Here is a 16,579-nt window from a genome sequence, read left to right as displayed (position 1 = left end):
TTAATTACATAGCTCCTAGGGGGTCGGGTTGTGGCCCCTCTCTGATACCAAGTCCTAGGCAACTGACTGTGTTAAAGGACTGTAAGCAGCCTGCGAGAGCCGCGGAGTGCCTGCAGCTCACTAGGTTAAGCTTACGCACCCAGGGTCTTAACTGAGGTCTCACCGCAGACTGAGAAGTGCTCACACTCCTTTCCGGAATGTTATTTAAGCAAATGTTTTCTGAAATAGCTGTGCCAGCATGATTACTGTACTAAACTGAGATAAACTCGGCCTGATTGTACTTCCTAGAATAGACACGAATTGGCTACAATTAAATGTAGTAAAGTCCTTATGTAAAGGACATACATTTTCACTTAATAATGCAGTACTTACATTTTCCTTTGGTTAACAAGACTCTCTTGTCTCAATTGAGGTTAACAGAAGTCTGCTGTCTCAGTATTCTCACACACTATTAGCTCTCACTAGACTCTGCTTCCTGTCATGACTAAAATGCAAAATGCAAGACATTATGTGTAAAGGCTTTTTATGTACTTAGAAGCATGGCATATATATACCAATTAAAAGAAACAAAGACTATGTTCAGCAATGTGAGACCTTCTACAAGGAATCTATTCACTGGGGAGAAATAAAACCTGGAGAAAAGAAAACAGATGAAAGAGTTTTTTAATGATGGTGAATTTAAGCAAGTGAGTCAGAATGAGTCATCCTTAAGGATATGGCTCAAAGCTGTAAAGACACTACCATAAATCCTGCGATGTCGATCTTAACCCTCCTCAAAATAAGGAAACGCTGCTGCTGTGTGCTGAATTCCTGTCCTCAGCATGGTCATAAAGTTCTGCCACGTGTATAACAACTATGTGGTTTAAAGACCAATCCTTACAATACTGCCTGTGGGTAGGGATAGGGGGCTGTGGAATGTTACATCCACATAAGCAGCTGTAGCCACAAGCTTGGTGATGTTAATACTATGCTCTTGGGTGAAAACAGGACTGAGAAAACTATTTTATACTGAGGTAACACAATTTACATCAAGCATAAAATTCGCAAATGCAAACACTCCTCCTCCTTTAACTATTCCACCAACAGCAGCAGCATCCAACACTTCAAACTCAAAAGCTTACTGTCATTTTAATAATTTTCCCCTTCACTGAACCTAACACTAATTTCTCACTAATTTCTTTTTATTCTTTTCAATCATCCCTTGCATTTTGATTTGTCTCACTATTATATAAACCCATAACCATATTCTGGCCATGGAATTCAAACATCTGTTACATTCAAAGAGATTTTGTTTTACAAGACAAAGGTACAATAACTGCCCAGTGTAGTCGTGTGAGATCATATGGTAGGTGTATGGTACATAACTTGTTTATAATAAATAACTAAGACTTGAATCACTTGAATCCAAGTCTTTAGAATGACATTTTTCTCACTAACTTGAATTTCCATGTTTCCATGTATGTCACTAAAAAAGGGATGTGATTTGGACAAAAATACCAGAAATGATAGACAACTCACTATAAAACCAATGTTATGAAATTATACCTACTTCCACTCATTACCCAGCTCTATTAACTAGTATTAGACTGTACAGAATAACAAAAATCCATGATGTCTGTCAATCAAGGAAGGAGGAAGAGAATGAAAGAAAGGGGGAAAGGGAAGTAAGTATGGAGGAAAGAAGACTGATATCAGGTAAGAGATTTTTTTCAAGAATTGGAGTCAATACAATCACTGAAATTAAAAACTCAATTTGACATCAAATTAGATACAACTGAAGAGAAGATCAACTCTTCAGACAAACTGAAAACATACTGTAAGAAGAAGAAAAAGGAAAGGGATGGAAGAACAAAGGCGACATTTAAAACTAAAGGAAACAGTAGAATACTTACTATTAGAACTCCAGAAATGCAAGACAAATGCAGACACAGCACCTGAAGTACAAAAACTCAAAGGGCAAAACAAACAAAACTACGTCAATATTAAGAACTCCAGACACTTAGGAAAAAAACTTGCAAAAATTAAAGGGCAAAGAAGAAATTTTTAAAAACAGCCAGAGAAAGGCCAGATATTTCCCCTTTTAAGAAGTGGGAATAAAATTCCTAAACAAAACTATAAAAAAGGACAATGAAACAACAACCTTAAGATACTGAAAACTACTAGCAACTTAACATTTCAATTGAGAAAATCCCTCCAAATTATAGGAAAAGACACTTGCAGATAAAAAGAAATGAAAAGGCACACCCTGAAAATTGAGTGCATTTCTTGTAGTTTTCTAGATGCCTGTTTCTAGACACTTGTAATATAAATCTCAATGTGACAAGCAATCCTCGACAGGTCCTGTGATCACTGAACGCCACCCCTCTCCAACCTGTAATCTCAAAGTCAAGCACCAATGTGCCACCTCCTCCAACCCCATACTCCTATGGATCACCACACTGATTTACTTCAGCCAACGTGCTATAAATAAACCCTGTCATTTAATCTTGGCCAAATTGAAAGTATCATACTTAGGCTATATTTTAAAATCTCAAATTGATTCACTCTCTTCTGCTACAAAGCAGAGTAAACATGAGGATTGCTTTCTGAGAATTTTTTTTGTCAATGTTCAAAGTATAATATATGTATTTAAGAATAACTTACTTTCCCTAATACTAGGAGATGTTTCAAAATTATCTAGCTGATATATTTAGTTCAAATGTTAACACAAGTTAACTTAAGAAAGAAACCGATTACTTTAAGAGGGAAAATCATAGAAAAGCAGTATTAGCCATTTAGACTTAAAATTCCTAAATTAAAAGTTTTAGTAGGGCTGGAGAAACAGCTCAGGGGTTGGGATCACTGCTTGCTCTTCCAGAGAACCTGGGTTCAATTCCCAGCACCCACATGGTAGCTCACAACTGTCTGTAACTCCAGTTCCAGGGAGTTACACAGAAGAACTCCTTCAACACAGAAACATGCAGGCAAAAACATCAATGCACATAAAATAAAAATAAATAAATAAATATATATATATATATATATATATATTTAAGTTCAAGTAATGTCAGATGGTGGCAGCACAGGCCTTTAATTCCAGCACCCAGGAGGCAGAGGTAGATGGATCTCTGTTAGCTTAAGGCCAGCCTAGTCTACAGTGAGAATTCCAGGACAGCCAGGGCTATACAATGAGAAATGCTGTCTTAAAAAACAAACAACAAAACAAAACAAACAAAAAAAAATAAAACAAAAGATTCAAGTAAGCCAGGTATTCCCTCTAAAACCACAAACTCTACGTGTGTGTGTACATACATCTATATAAAATATACTGTTTTTATAACACATATACTATAACTGAGTTAGAGAAATTTTTGTAAATTACAGATTAAAAATATTAATATTTCAGAGTATTTAAGTTAAAGGCAATACTTATTAACCCAAATAATTTCTACTTCTCACTCTGAAGTGAAAGAATTAGAATCCCAGATTGACTGTGGGCACCCACCTGTGAGCCCAGGACTCAGGAGGCGGAAGTAGGCAGATCTTTTTGAATTCAGGGCCAGCCTGGTCCACAGAGCAAGCTAGTCTCAAAACAAACACAACTGTTGCAGGTGACTATTAATATTTACTATTGGTTTATCTTTTATTAACACTTGCTGTTAATCCTAATCGGCTGTATGACCAAATCATCACACAGAGACTGGGTTTATTTAATTAACCTAGAACACAATGCTGGGCAATAATTACTCCCTCTTAAACCTCCAAGCCCTTATAGTTTCCTAACATTTAGATTTTACCCATTATACTTGCTTTTTGTGAAATGTTAGGTCTGGTTCATTCTCATTCATTCCAAGATCTCTTCTCCAGCCTTGCTCTCCTAGCTCTGCCCCGGCCCTTTTGCCTCCCACTCTTTTTTTGTCCTCTGGCTCCTCCCCTCTCCCACCTACTCCTTCATCTCTATTGCTCAACATTGTGGCTGTTTGTTTTATTTCGGACGTTTACACAAAGTTGAGACAGGTGATGCTTAGAATAAGTATCACAATGCAGTATCCAGATTGAAGGGGGGGATCAGCATTTAAATGAACAAGGGTAAGGTATATACATTTCAAAAGAACATCATACCAACACACAAAATAAAAAGAAATTCAATTTTCAAAAACACCATAAAATAAGTATAGCCTAAGGACATTTTAAAATTTTGTAACAGCAACTTTCATTTCAAACCTAGTCTATCTCGTATATTCCAGGTAAAACATAATGCAGAATTCATTGGCGCCTTCTCAGCATAGGCAAGAATCTTCTTACCATTACAGAAGAGAGAGAAGATACAAATACTTAAATGGACAGAGGCGTTCTTCATGTGTAACCTGGCCCAAATACACCTGCCCCTTTCCCACAGCATCACAGCAACTTTCTCTAAAGAGGAAGACACACACGCTGCACTATCTGGATTTAGTTTGCTTTGTTTTTAAAAAAGGTTCCTAAGTTAAGCAAAACTTCACTTATCACACTGTCTCAAATTACAGACTTGGACACCCAGAGGCTAACAAAGAAGGAAGGGGGAAAGGCTTCTAAAGAGTAAAAAGGAAGAAAGTAGGTTTTCAAATACAGTAAAGTTCATTATTCAAAAACAACCTTCACTCAAAACTAATTTGTCCATATTCATTCTGAATGACTTTCACAAATGAAAGAAAGCTGATGGTTTCTTTCATTGCAAGTTAAAGACTAGACCAGAAAACTAGACGTGGGAAAGTGCATTAAAGTAGGGTATAGAAAATAACTGCCTAAAGAAGTTAAAAGCGAGGGGCGGGGAGATGGCTCAGCCCTTGCTTTTCTTCCAAGGGACCGGAGTTCAGTTCCCAGCAACCACACCACCTAGGCAGCTCACAATCACCTGTAACTCCAGCTCTATAGAAATCTGATTCAGCTCTATAGGGCCCTCAGGCTTCCGCGCACATGCATTTAAGTGTAAACACGCACACACAGACATACACGCATACACATCATTAAAAATAATAAAAATAATTCTTTTTTCTAAGTCAGAAAATTTTAACTATAAAAAGAAATAAAAGCCACTTAGCCTTAATCTACTTTGATCACAGTGTAGGACCCTGGATATTTCCTGGGCATGGAGTGACTGGGAAATATATTATACTCCATGTGGTAAGATGCTAAAATAAAATTTCCAGCAATTTCATCAAGACTTCTTAAAATGCAGGCTAGAGAGATGTGAGTGGGCTTTTCTCCAGAGGACCTAAGTTCAAATTCCAGCACATACATGGGAGCTCACATCCATTCTTAACTCAAGGCCCGGGGGTCCAGGGCTCTCTTCTGACCTCTCTGTACACTAAGTATGCATATGGAGTACACACATACAGATAGACAAAACACTCACACAGGTTAAGATAAAATAAAGACTTTTTAAAGAAGAAAATATTTTCAATAAATACTTTTTAAAGAATACTTTTTGTGCTTCGTATTTAAAAAAAAAATCCCAAGGCTGAAGGGCTGGCTCAGCAGTTAGGACTACTTGCTGTTCTGCCAAAAGACCAAGTTTGGATCCCAGCTTAACATCAAGCAGCTCACAACCAGTTATCACTACAGCTCTGGGTGTCTCATGCCTCTGGCCTCTGTAGGTACCTGCACTCAACACACATACACATATCTACTTATACATAATTAAAAATGATAAAAATAATATTTTAAGTCACATTGGTAATCACTTTGAAAATACATATACTAAAAATTGGAGCAATATGGAGAAGATTAGCATGACCCCTACCAAAGGATGACATGTAAATTCACGAAAAATTGGATATTAAAAAAAATATATCAGCTGGGCGTAGTGTCACAAGCCTTTAATCCCAGCAGTCGGAGAGGCAGAGGCAGGCAGAACTCTGTGAGTTTGAGGCCAGCCTGATCTACAAATAGTCCAGGACAACCAAAGCTACACAAAGAAACCCTGCCTCAGAAAAAATAAATTATAAATAAGTAAATGTGAAAGAAAGAGAGGGAGAGAGACAGAGAAAGGAAGGAAGGAAGGAAGGAAGGAAGGAAGGAAGGAAGGAAGGAAGGAAGGAAGGAAGGAGGAGAAAAAGTGACATTAGAACCAGTAAAATGGCCCATCAAGTAAGCAAACGAAAGGCCTGAGCTCAGTCCTCAGAATTCTTAGGCAAGTTGCTGTCTGACCTATACATGCAAACCATGTGCACCCAGATAAGTAAGTAAAAAAAATAAATAAAGGTTTCTAAAGTTCACAATGCAGAACACTTAGTTTTCTAATCCAATAGCTAATACATGCTTTTAAGATGGCCAAATCATATGGAAAGCTATCAAGAAAAGTGCAATTTCTGATAGCCCTGTGGATGCCACGGTGACAGCATACCTTGGTGCTAACCAACAGCTCTCTAACTGACTTAAGACTTGCTCAACAAGAGGGAAACTATGTCTGGTACTAGCTAACTACTCAGTGCTAGTGAAGTCATGTTATTGAAGGGTAATCTACAACCACTAATTTAGTAATCCCTAACAACAAAATATTAACATTTGTCCTTATACCCACAGATAAGTGTAGTCTTTGCCTCTCATCAAAGAAACTTCTCTTTGCTACAGATGGAGACCATTACAGAAAACCACATCCAATCAATATACAAAGTTGCAGAGTCCAGGCCCAATCAATGGATACAGCTACAAAACACTCCCTTATCAGGGAACATTACAAAAAAGGCTGGGGGGGGGCTAAAAATGTATAAGGGTCATAGGATTAGAGAGTTTGCTATGAGACTCCTAGCGATGTCAAAAGCTACCCCCACAGTCTTACCAACATGACTGCCAGCTGAACCAGAAAGACACAAACAATTATACCATACTGGATGGAGAAAGCCCATGAAGCCCAACACTCCACAAAGAAAGCTGGGAGCAGGAGAAAGGGTCCTCCCAGAGAAGAGCACAATCTGTTGTCCAGTGCCAAACAGTCAGCCCCGAAAACATACATACACACAGCATTATATAAACTGAACAAGTTATATTCGGAAAAAAAAATATATATATATATATATCCATATAGTTATAGACATATAATAACGATTTTTTTAAAGAGCCCATGTATTTGAAGGAAAACAGGGAGGAGGGATATAGGAGGAAATATGGAAGGTAGAAAGGGAAGGGGAAAATGTTATAATCAAATTATAATCTCAAAAAATTTTTAAATTAAAAATAAAGTATACTCCCATTCCTCTCCCTTTCCCCCTTCTCAATCCTACTCGATATTAACGGTATTTTCAAAACTTCTTTCTCCTCTGCACATTACAAACACATATTACCATATTGTATTCACACCTGCATGATACAGAAACATACACAGAGAAGGCATTCAAAGAAACACAGTATCCATATTGTTTTACAACTTTTCAACTTCTCAAAGCAGTCCACAATTATCTCTTCAGACCCGTTCATCTACATTTCATCTTACTGTGGGGATATGTTACACAGCACAAACATCTCATCTGCTGGCAGTTTCTAGTAGAGTGGGGCTGAAACAAGCCACCATGAGGTCTCAGTGTGTGCTTACGCACACAAAAGAGTAATTACTTCTTTACAGCCCTGAGCCACAGGCTGGAACTGGTAAAACAGATGGGAAAAAAAAAAAAAAAAAGTTTACCAGAAGCCAGAGAGATGGCCAGGTGCTTGCTACCCAAGCCTGGTAACCTGAGTTTGAACCCTAGAGCCAAAACCTATCCAAGATTCCTATCCAATATTCACATATCTTCTCTGCTAATAAGAACCTAAATCTCTGTTTTTTGTTATTGTTGCTGTTGTTGTTTTCGAGACAGGGTTTCTCTGTGTAGCCTTGGCTGTCATGGACTCGCTCTGTAGACCAGGCTGGCCCCAATCTCACAGAGATTCATCTGCCCCTGCCTCCGAGTGCTGGGATTACAGGCCTGGGCCACTGCACCCGGCTTTTTTCTTTCTTTTCTTTCTTTTCTTTCTTTCTTTCTCTTTCTTTTTTTTTTTGTTTGAACTCAAATCTTATTTAACAAAAATGTCGCAAGGTTTAAAGAAAAAAAAAAAGGAAGTTTCCTCAACATCACCTTTGCACATAGTGGTGGGGTGATTTTTGTTTTCCTTTTTCTTCTGATGACTTTTGGATCTAAGGATGTAAAAACAGCAGCTAGCCCACACCCACGGGGCAAAGTAAGCAAAGAAGACTGCCAAGAGTTGGTTATTCAAAGCCATTGTAACTGCCCTACTAAGAGTCCAACGACCTGCAGAGTTTGGGCTATTCACCAAGATTTTAGGTCTTTTGCATCCACATGCAATTCTAACGCTATACATCGTTCTCATACTTATGTCATTAGGCATTTTCTCAGCGTTAACAGCCATGAGCACTCCTTCTCTAACCCTCGTGCTGTATCTGTCCAATTTGCACTTGGCAGTCTCAGTCTGTAGAGAACTCTGCAGTGCACAGGAATTAGCTACACTTTCAGCTGTACTCCAAACTTCCCATTTCCAAATTCAGGTTTCTCCCGGCAATCAACATACATGAGAACAATGCTGCTCACCAGGTGTGTTCACAGACACACAGCCACTGAGAGAGAAAAAGAGGTTAGCAGCAGGAAGAGGGACTGTCAGAACCACTACTCCAAAACACTGCTTCATTGACATTTTGATTATGTGCTTTACAGAAAGTAAGAGCCTTCACAAGATCATTTAAATACTCAAGGAATATTCAAACAGTCTTTAAAAATACTAGTTTAAGCCAGATTTTTAGGAGGCAGCACCTCTAATTTGTTAGTGTTTCTGGGAACTGCAGGGATGAAGCCAGCAGATGTTCAGGTAATCGTCATTAAAAGCTCTCCATGACTAAGTAGCATAATGACCTTTATTAATCACTGCATCTGGTGTCTGCCAAGTGGGAGAGAAACAATATTCAAGCAGCCCATTTTCAAAGGGTAACAAGTTACTTGAATGAAGATGCTTTAGCACATTTAAATGGCATTTAAATTATATTATGATAGTGGTACAAACAAACATTTAATTCCAAGCACCAATCTAAATAAAATAACTCACTGCAACCCAAATTACTCTCTGGAGAATGTTCATAATGTCTACTGCGCATTCTGTTTCAGTAATAAAATCATGCTAAGAATTGACGGCTCTCAGTACTTAGGCAATTGATTACATTTACAAATCTGTTATTTGTATGTGTAGTCATCACTGGTGTAAACTACAGAGACGTGAACACCAGGCAAGCACAGGCATGGATCGCTGCACTCTTAAAATTAACTGTCTCCAAAATTAACTTTCTCAAGGTCATGGTTTAATCATACACACACACACACACACACACACACACACAGCTGGGCGTGGTAGCGCACACCCTTGACCCCAGCACTCAGGGAGGCAGAGGCAGGGGGATCTTCAAGTTTGAGGCCAGCCTGATCTACAAAAAGAGTTCCAAAACAGCAGCCAGGGCTACACAGAGAAACCCTGTCTCGATGATGATGATGATGATGATGATGATGATGATGATGATGATGATGATGATGATAAATTAACTAATTAATAGACTTACATGCTATAAGATTGTATATAAACATGCTCAAAAAGCTACTCTAAATCATACCAAAAAGAACTTGTTACCTCTGCTCCTTCAGTTATTTCCTGCTCCATCCTCCCTTACAAAACCCAAAAGGGCACAGATACCATCAGCGTCTCAGTGTCTCCAAGGTCCAAAGGGGTCTTCATATGCAAAACCACACATTTGATGTGCATTTACAGCTTTGTAGTAATCTGCTATTCACCAACAGAATGTAAGGTAGCACATACAATGTGTACCTGTTCATACAAGCTATCTCGATGCAGCTGTAACGCTGTTATATACTGCTACACTAGCAAGTGGATGTGCTATACCACACACCACAGGCAAACATCAGGCTACAGGTTAGTTTTCAGGGTTTTTCCACATGGATTCAGTAACCCTAAATCAAATCTTGCTTGCTACTTTAAGTGCCATTCTTTCATTTAGAATCGACTGTGTTTCCTGTGTTACATTTATGTGTAAGTGTTTAAGCACAATCAGGGATAACTCAAAAGGCAAACCCAGACAGGCAGCTGAAAACAGAATCTATGCTGCCATTTGACCGCACTTTGGCTACCGACACTTAAGAGTGTGCAGACGTAACTGAGGGATTGACAGACTTCTGTCTTACTTAATTGTAATTATTCACTAGCCACATGTGGCTAGTAGCTGCAACATGAATTCTCATCACTATCCAGCACCACCTTAAAAGTCATCCAGAGAGAGAGGAAGCCTTTCAAGTAGTCCATCACACGAGATTTTAAGCATGGAATCAAGGTAACCTTTCAAAAAGTTTCATGCTATGCCTGACTAAACACTTAGTACCTTTCTTCAAACACTGCCCTCCCTCAAAAGTTCTTTTCCATAGTCTAGTCAGTGACACATGCGCCAATGAGCTAATAAAAGGCTCATTTATCCAGAGATAATATTTTTCTGGGGAAAATAAAAGGTCATATGATCTGAACTAAATATATTTCCCAAATACAGACTTGATAAGACTTTTTATCAATTATCTTTGCCTAAAAATACACATAATTCTGATTCAAATGTTATATTTCTAAATTTGACCTTAAGTTTTCAAAATACAAGTAAATGAGTGCGATCTTAGGGTTTCTATCACTGTGAAGAGACACTGTGACCAAGGCAACTCTTATAAAAACATTTTAATTGGGGCTGCCTTACAGGTGTGGTCTGTTATCATCATGGTGGGAAGCATAGAGGCATGCAGGCAGGCAGAGTTCTGGAGAGGTAGCTGAGAGTTCTACAACCTGATTGGCAGTGAGCAGAAACAAGAGAGAGACACTGAGCCTGGCTTGGGCATTTGAAACCACAAAAGGCACCCCCAACAACACAGTTCCTCTAATAAGAGCACACCTTCTCCAAAGGCCATAAAGCCACTCGATAAGCATTCAAATATGAGTCTATTAGGCCACTCTTAGCCCACTCTTAGCAGGTGCTGTCACAGAGATTCATCTGACTGCTGACTGAAAACTGTCCACGGCATGAACAACTGGCCACCTAGGAGATCGGGCACAACATACACAACAGGGAAGCAGCAGTAACACGCTCAGGAAAACGCCGACAACAGGCTACATGTCACCCTTACAAGGTGTCAAGCCTGACCACCCATTCGGTGCTCACAACATTCTTGTCAAGTAGCCGCCTATGTCACCCCTGTTCAGAACCTGATGTGCACAAATCCAGACTGAGAGGCACCCATCTGTCTTTGGAGTTTGTGTTCGTAGACAACCCTCTATATCACCTTTCCTGTTTTGTAATCACATACATAACTGTGCATCAACTACGCAGTAAGCTGCTGAAAATGACTCATATTTACACAGGATACTTAACTTTCTGAGACTACTAAAAAAATATTTATTCACCGTATATGCATCTGTGTATGTATAAAAATTAAAGAGATTCAAGGGAGCATTAGGAAATGCTAGTGTTGTCCAAAAGGTTATGGCAAAAACAAGCAAGAGCCTGCTTTCAGAAACAAAGCAGAGGGAGAGCTGTATGAGCTCTGTGAAGGACTGTATGAGGCCTTGGAACACAGACACTCATGGACTTGCATCACGTCTTCAATAGCTCCACCACCACACTACAATAGTCCCATTTCTGTTCCCCTTATTAAAAATGTCAACAAACACAAAACGGAACCGTATAATTAAAAGGCTTTATATATTTAAGTGACATTTTACTTATTGTCTTAATCTTTATTATAGTGATAGCACATTACTTAGAATTATTTGACAATAAATGTCAGGGTGGAGACATGTGTCTTAATGTCATGGTGCCACAGAAGCCCAGACTTCTGTATTTCCCTCCTCCTGTCCTGCTCTCATCCTCATGGTCTCATTATGGCTGCTGCAACTGCAAGAACTGCATTCACATTCCACGTCACAGAAGTCTACGACAGAGCAGTACGAACATCTCAAAAGGCAAACTCTCCCACAAATCTCTAGTTGAACCTGGCTTACACAAGCTAAGAATGCCATCACAGAGCATCTGAGACTTATAAAAACGCTTTCCCACCTCTGTGATATACCCACCAAGTGTTTTCAACTTGCCTTGACTTATCACTTTCTTTGTTCTGTAAAACTACAAAATGTCATGAAACTGCTTCCACACTGGAAGTGAAATGTGGGGTAAATCTGTGTTCCCTCATGATTGTTCAAGATGGCTTCAGAATAAACTATCTCTTATTCCCTTTAAGGTGAAAGCTGTGGGTTTTTGGCATCAACAAAGTTTTCATCACAAAGAATTGGTGTGTGTGTGTGTGTGTGTGTGTGTGTGTGTGTGTGTGTGTGTAACCTGTCTCTTACTTAGTTTTCTGTTGCTGGATTAAAACACTAACCAAATGCAATTTGGGGGAGGAAAGGGTTTATTTGGCTTAGAGGTCCATCATTAAGTGCAGGAACTCAAAGCAGAAACTGAAACAGTGATCGTGGAAGAATGCTACTTACTAGCCTGGCTTCTTTATAAAATGTTTATAAATTTTTATGTTAAAAACGTTACAAACATGTTCTTTGGAAAGAAAATGACAAGTTGAATCATTCAGATTCAGCCACATCTAGCATATCTCTGTTTGACAAGCTAGAGAAAGATGTCCTACTCTCAAAGAGTTTAAGCAAATAAACAAGAGGTTTTTAAAGAGAAAGCAGCCCCCTGGATACCCACAGCCCCGTGCTCTATTCTGAATGTAACACTTGAAGAGCATGCAGGTTTGACTGCTCAGTCTGCTCAACAGCAAGTGCACTACCACCTCTGCTGGGACAGCCCCAGACCCAAAGGCAGGCTAAGGCAACTCTCAGGAAACTGTGATGGTTTATTTGCTGTTGAACAAAGCATCACTTACCCTTTAACTTCCCTGTTTCACAAGGCTATACTGTTCTACCCGATCCCTGAAGGCTCATTAGGTTTCTCTGACTAGAAAGACCTCTCAGTCAAGACTGTCCTAAGAGCTGGGCGTGGTGGTACACGCCTTTAATCCCAGCACTCAGCAGGCAGAGGCAGTGGATCTGAATGAGTTCAAGGCCAGCCTGGAAGAAGAGAGAAAAAAATAAAGAGGGAGGGAAGGAGGGAAGGGGGGAAGGAGGGAAGGAAGGAAGGAAGGAAGGAAGGAAGGAAGGAAGGAAGGAAGGAAGGAAGGACAGACCCCATGGGAAATGGGAAGCAGGCCAGTAAGCAACACCCCTCCATGGCCTCTGCACCACCTCCTGCCTCCTGGTTCCAGCCCTGCTTTGAATTCCTATCCTGCCTTCATCCAGTAATGGACCATGATCTGGACATGTAAACCAAATAAACCCTTATTAAAAAAAAAAAAAAAGACTGTCCTAATGACTGTCACTGAATGGCAAAACTTTTCTCCTTGCCCAAGATACTCTAAGCCACTCCCTAAGATCCTATAAGTCTGTTCACAATACTGTACCAAAGAAAACTGTGAAAACTTTAAAAAAACATTTAGCATAATTATTTCACTCTCAACTTTGATGTTCTAGTACAATGTCTTCATAAAACCACTTTTCTATCCTATTTACTAATGTTAATGTGAACAAAGTATTTAAAAATACTACATTTGCTCTATATCACCCACATTCATATACATTAAAGAAGTGTCATTTTAAACTGTAAATATTTTTATTACTTTTAATTTGTGTGTGTATGTGTGCATACGCACGTGCATCTCTCCACTGTACTTTGAACTTTCACTGCCAATGTCTTATACTTATCCACATCAGCAGTTCTCAACCTTGGATCATTCTTTGGGGGTCGAACAACCCTTTCTCAGGGATCACATACCAGATACCCTGTTTATCAGGTATTTACATTACGATTCATTACAGTAGCAAAATTACAGTTATGAAGTAGCAACAAAAATACTTTAAAGGTTGAGAGTCAGCACAACATGAAGAACTGTATTAAAGGGTTGCAGAATTAAGAAAGGTGAGAACCACTGGTCTACATACATGATGCTGCTTTTCTTAAGGGGAATACTACTATTTAAAAAATGGTTGGCTAGAGAGCTGTCCAGTGGCTAAAAGTGTATACTGCTCTTATAGAGGACCCAAGTTCAGATCACAGCACCCATGTCTGGCAGCTCACAATTGCCTGAAACTCCAGTTCTAGGTGACCTGATGACTTCTTCTTGTCTCCAAAAGCATCTGTACTTATTCATGCATACACACCCACACAAAGACATACATATACATATATTTTTGAAAGAATCAAAATATTTAAAGACAACATTTCCTTTAAAATGAGATAAACACAACAGTATTTTGCAAAGGAATAAAAGTAATAAATGTTAATGTTGCAATTAACACAATTTTAAAAGGTCTGAAAAAGCTTCTCAGAAGAAAATCTCTTTATAAACTTCTTTCATTTCCAAAATTCTACCTGAACCAAATTTAAAATCTGAGAGCAAGAGCCACAGTGTCACCTTAATATTATTTCTATATTCATATGTTATTTCCTGGCACTTAGGAGATACATAGACATACTTTTTTTTTAAAGATTTATTTATTTATTATGTATACAATATTGTGTTTGCATATACACCTGCATGCCAGAAGGGGGCACCAGATTTCAGTATAGATGGTTGTGAGCCACCATGTGGTTGCTGGGAATTGAACTCAGTACCTCTGGAAGAGCAGCCAGTGCTCTTAACCGCTGAGCCATCTCTCCAGCCCCAGACATACTTTCAAAGACAAGAAAAACAGTACTGGGGCAGAGGGCTGGCCCAGTGTTTAAAGGGATTGATTTTGTCATTTGGTTTCCAGCACCCACATGGAGGTTCACCACCTTCTCCGGGCACCACATGTGATACAGAGAGAAGCACACAGGCAAAACACTTATTACACAAAATAATAAATCTTTTTTAAAGTGTAAAAACTAGGGAAAAAAACCAGTATTATCCTCTGCCCTAGGTACATCCCAAGTAACTGTAATTAAAAACTAGGAGAAACATTCCAACAAAAAGTTCTGACTGTAAAGGTCAAATTATGAATCTGACATTTTCAAACAGACTGAGAATACATTAATTATATTCTCCTGAAACAGTAAACATAGTAAGAATTTTTAGTGCTTCATTACTAAAATCCTACCATTTAGAGAGGAATGTGGTCTACTTTAGGAGGGAAAGAGGGAAAAAAAGAGGTAAGTAATTAAAAAGTAATTAATAAATAACACCACCATATCTCAAAGCAAACAATGACTGCTCCTCTGCTTTCTGAGATGCAGTTTTGTTTGGTCACTTAAATACCATGTTCTACGATAATATAACCAATAAGACAATTTTCATGGCTTTTTTTTCCAATTCTACTGTTTTGTATGTGATAGAACTGCATATCACAGTATCACTTTACACCATCAATTCAAATCAGTTTACTCAGGACATCTGGACTCTCATAACCTTTATTTTCAAATGCAGATTATACCATGTTAAAACAAAATATTTTAAAGACTGCACTTGGCGACATCAGAGATATAGTTTCATTACCCATTGCTCAAGTCTATAAAAACAACATGCCGTAATACAGAGCACAGACTCATGAAGCACTGCAGGTTCACATGGGAATCAGCTGGCATATACTTTTATCAGCTGCCACATTTTACCAATAGAGTAAATGTGTGGAAGTGGCAGTTGTCACCTTAGCTGATGGCCTGAAAACCTATCCCTAGTTACCACGTTAGAGGTTTACTACTTCAAGCATTCAAAAAGCAAAAACAGAGATATTCTTTTTCTAAGCAGAGCTGCACTAGCTCATTTTAAGTCAGGTAAGTCAAACATGCGATTTAAAGGATGTTTACTGTATTCCAATATGTCTCAAGCACATGCTCTAAATACAAGACTGGTTAAATATAAATAGTGCCAATGAAGCATGCCATCTTAAACAGAAAAAGTGACTGTTTACTAAGAGAGACAAACTCATCACGCACTGGCCAAGTTCTTCTTATTACTATGATTTTATCAGCTTCTCACAGAAATAAGAACCACCTCTTTCTGCCCTATTACAAGCAGGCTTCTAGCTTGCCCCCTTCTAATTCTGCTGTGATTATATTTAAGATTAAGAGGATTATAATAATTATTTGCCTGCTACCAAAATCCCTAATGGAGGAGGATCCCTGCAATGTGAAAACACTGTATTAACTTCCTCTTTTAATAAAATAATATGCTTCTAATTTTGTGCTTAAAACAGAATAATGAGCATATTAACAATTATGCCATACGACCTGGTCCTTTTCAGACACTGTCACAATGCAGGAAGGTAAACGCACACATGAAAACAGTGTTCATAGCTGCTCTTCAGAGCGATACTTATCAAAGCCTCTAAGTGCCTTAAAGTGCTCCGGCTGCTACCTCTGCCGATGCTCCTACCTTCCTTCGCTGTGGCTGCCTTTTGCCTTGACGTTGTCACCAGCTCCCTTACAAGCTGCAACACTTGAATCATTGCTAGTTAACAAGCCAGAGGCTCCAGCTGCGTCCACTAGAGATCCAACAGGTTTCATCACCAAGAG

At 38.9% G+C, this 16,579-nt stretch overlaps 1 protein-coding gene and 1 non-coding gene across 5 annotated transcripts in view; one reads left to right on the top strand and one right to left on the bottom strand.

The window, feature by feature from the left end:
• The window catches only part of Usp6nl (USP6 N-terminal like), a 130,960-nt gene that overhangs the window by 82,662 nt on the left and 31,719 nt on the right, over positions 1-16,579 (bottom strand). Inside the window, exon 1 of one of the 4 annotated variants that reach the window (XM_060372628.1) lies at positions 16,440-16,527. The exons of the other annotated variants lie outside the window; for them this stretch is intronic. Coding sequence (XP_060228611.1) covers positions 16,440-16,512 — 73 coding nt within the window. The 5' untranslated portion in view covers positions 16,513-16,527. Of the gene's footprint in view, positions 1-16,439; positions 16,528-16,579 lie in introns of those variants that run through there. 4 annotated transcript variants of the gene reach the window in all.
• LOC132649396 (U6 spliceosomal RNA) lies at positions 5,695-5,802 on the top strand. Its single transcript, XR_009587832.1, has one exon. It is a non-coding gene; the product is annotated as a U6 spliceosomal RNA (small nuclear RNA).

Source organism: Meriones unguiculatus, chromosome 19 (assembly GCF_030254825.1).
Source record: "Meriones unguiculatus strain TT.TT164.6M chromosome 19, Bangor_MerUng_6.1, whole genome shotgun sequence".
Taxonomy (NCBI): Eukaryota; Metazoa; Chordata; class Mammalia; order Rodentia; family Muridae; genus Meriones; species Meriones unguiculatus.
The sequence above is the reverse complement of the archived record's forward strand: the minus strand, read 5'-3'. Positions and strand labels throughout refer to the sequence as shown.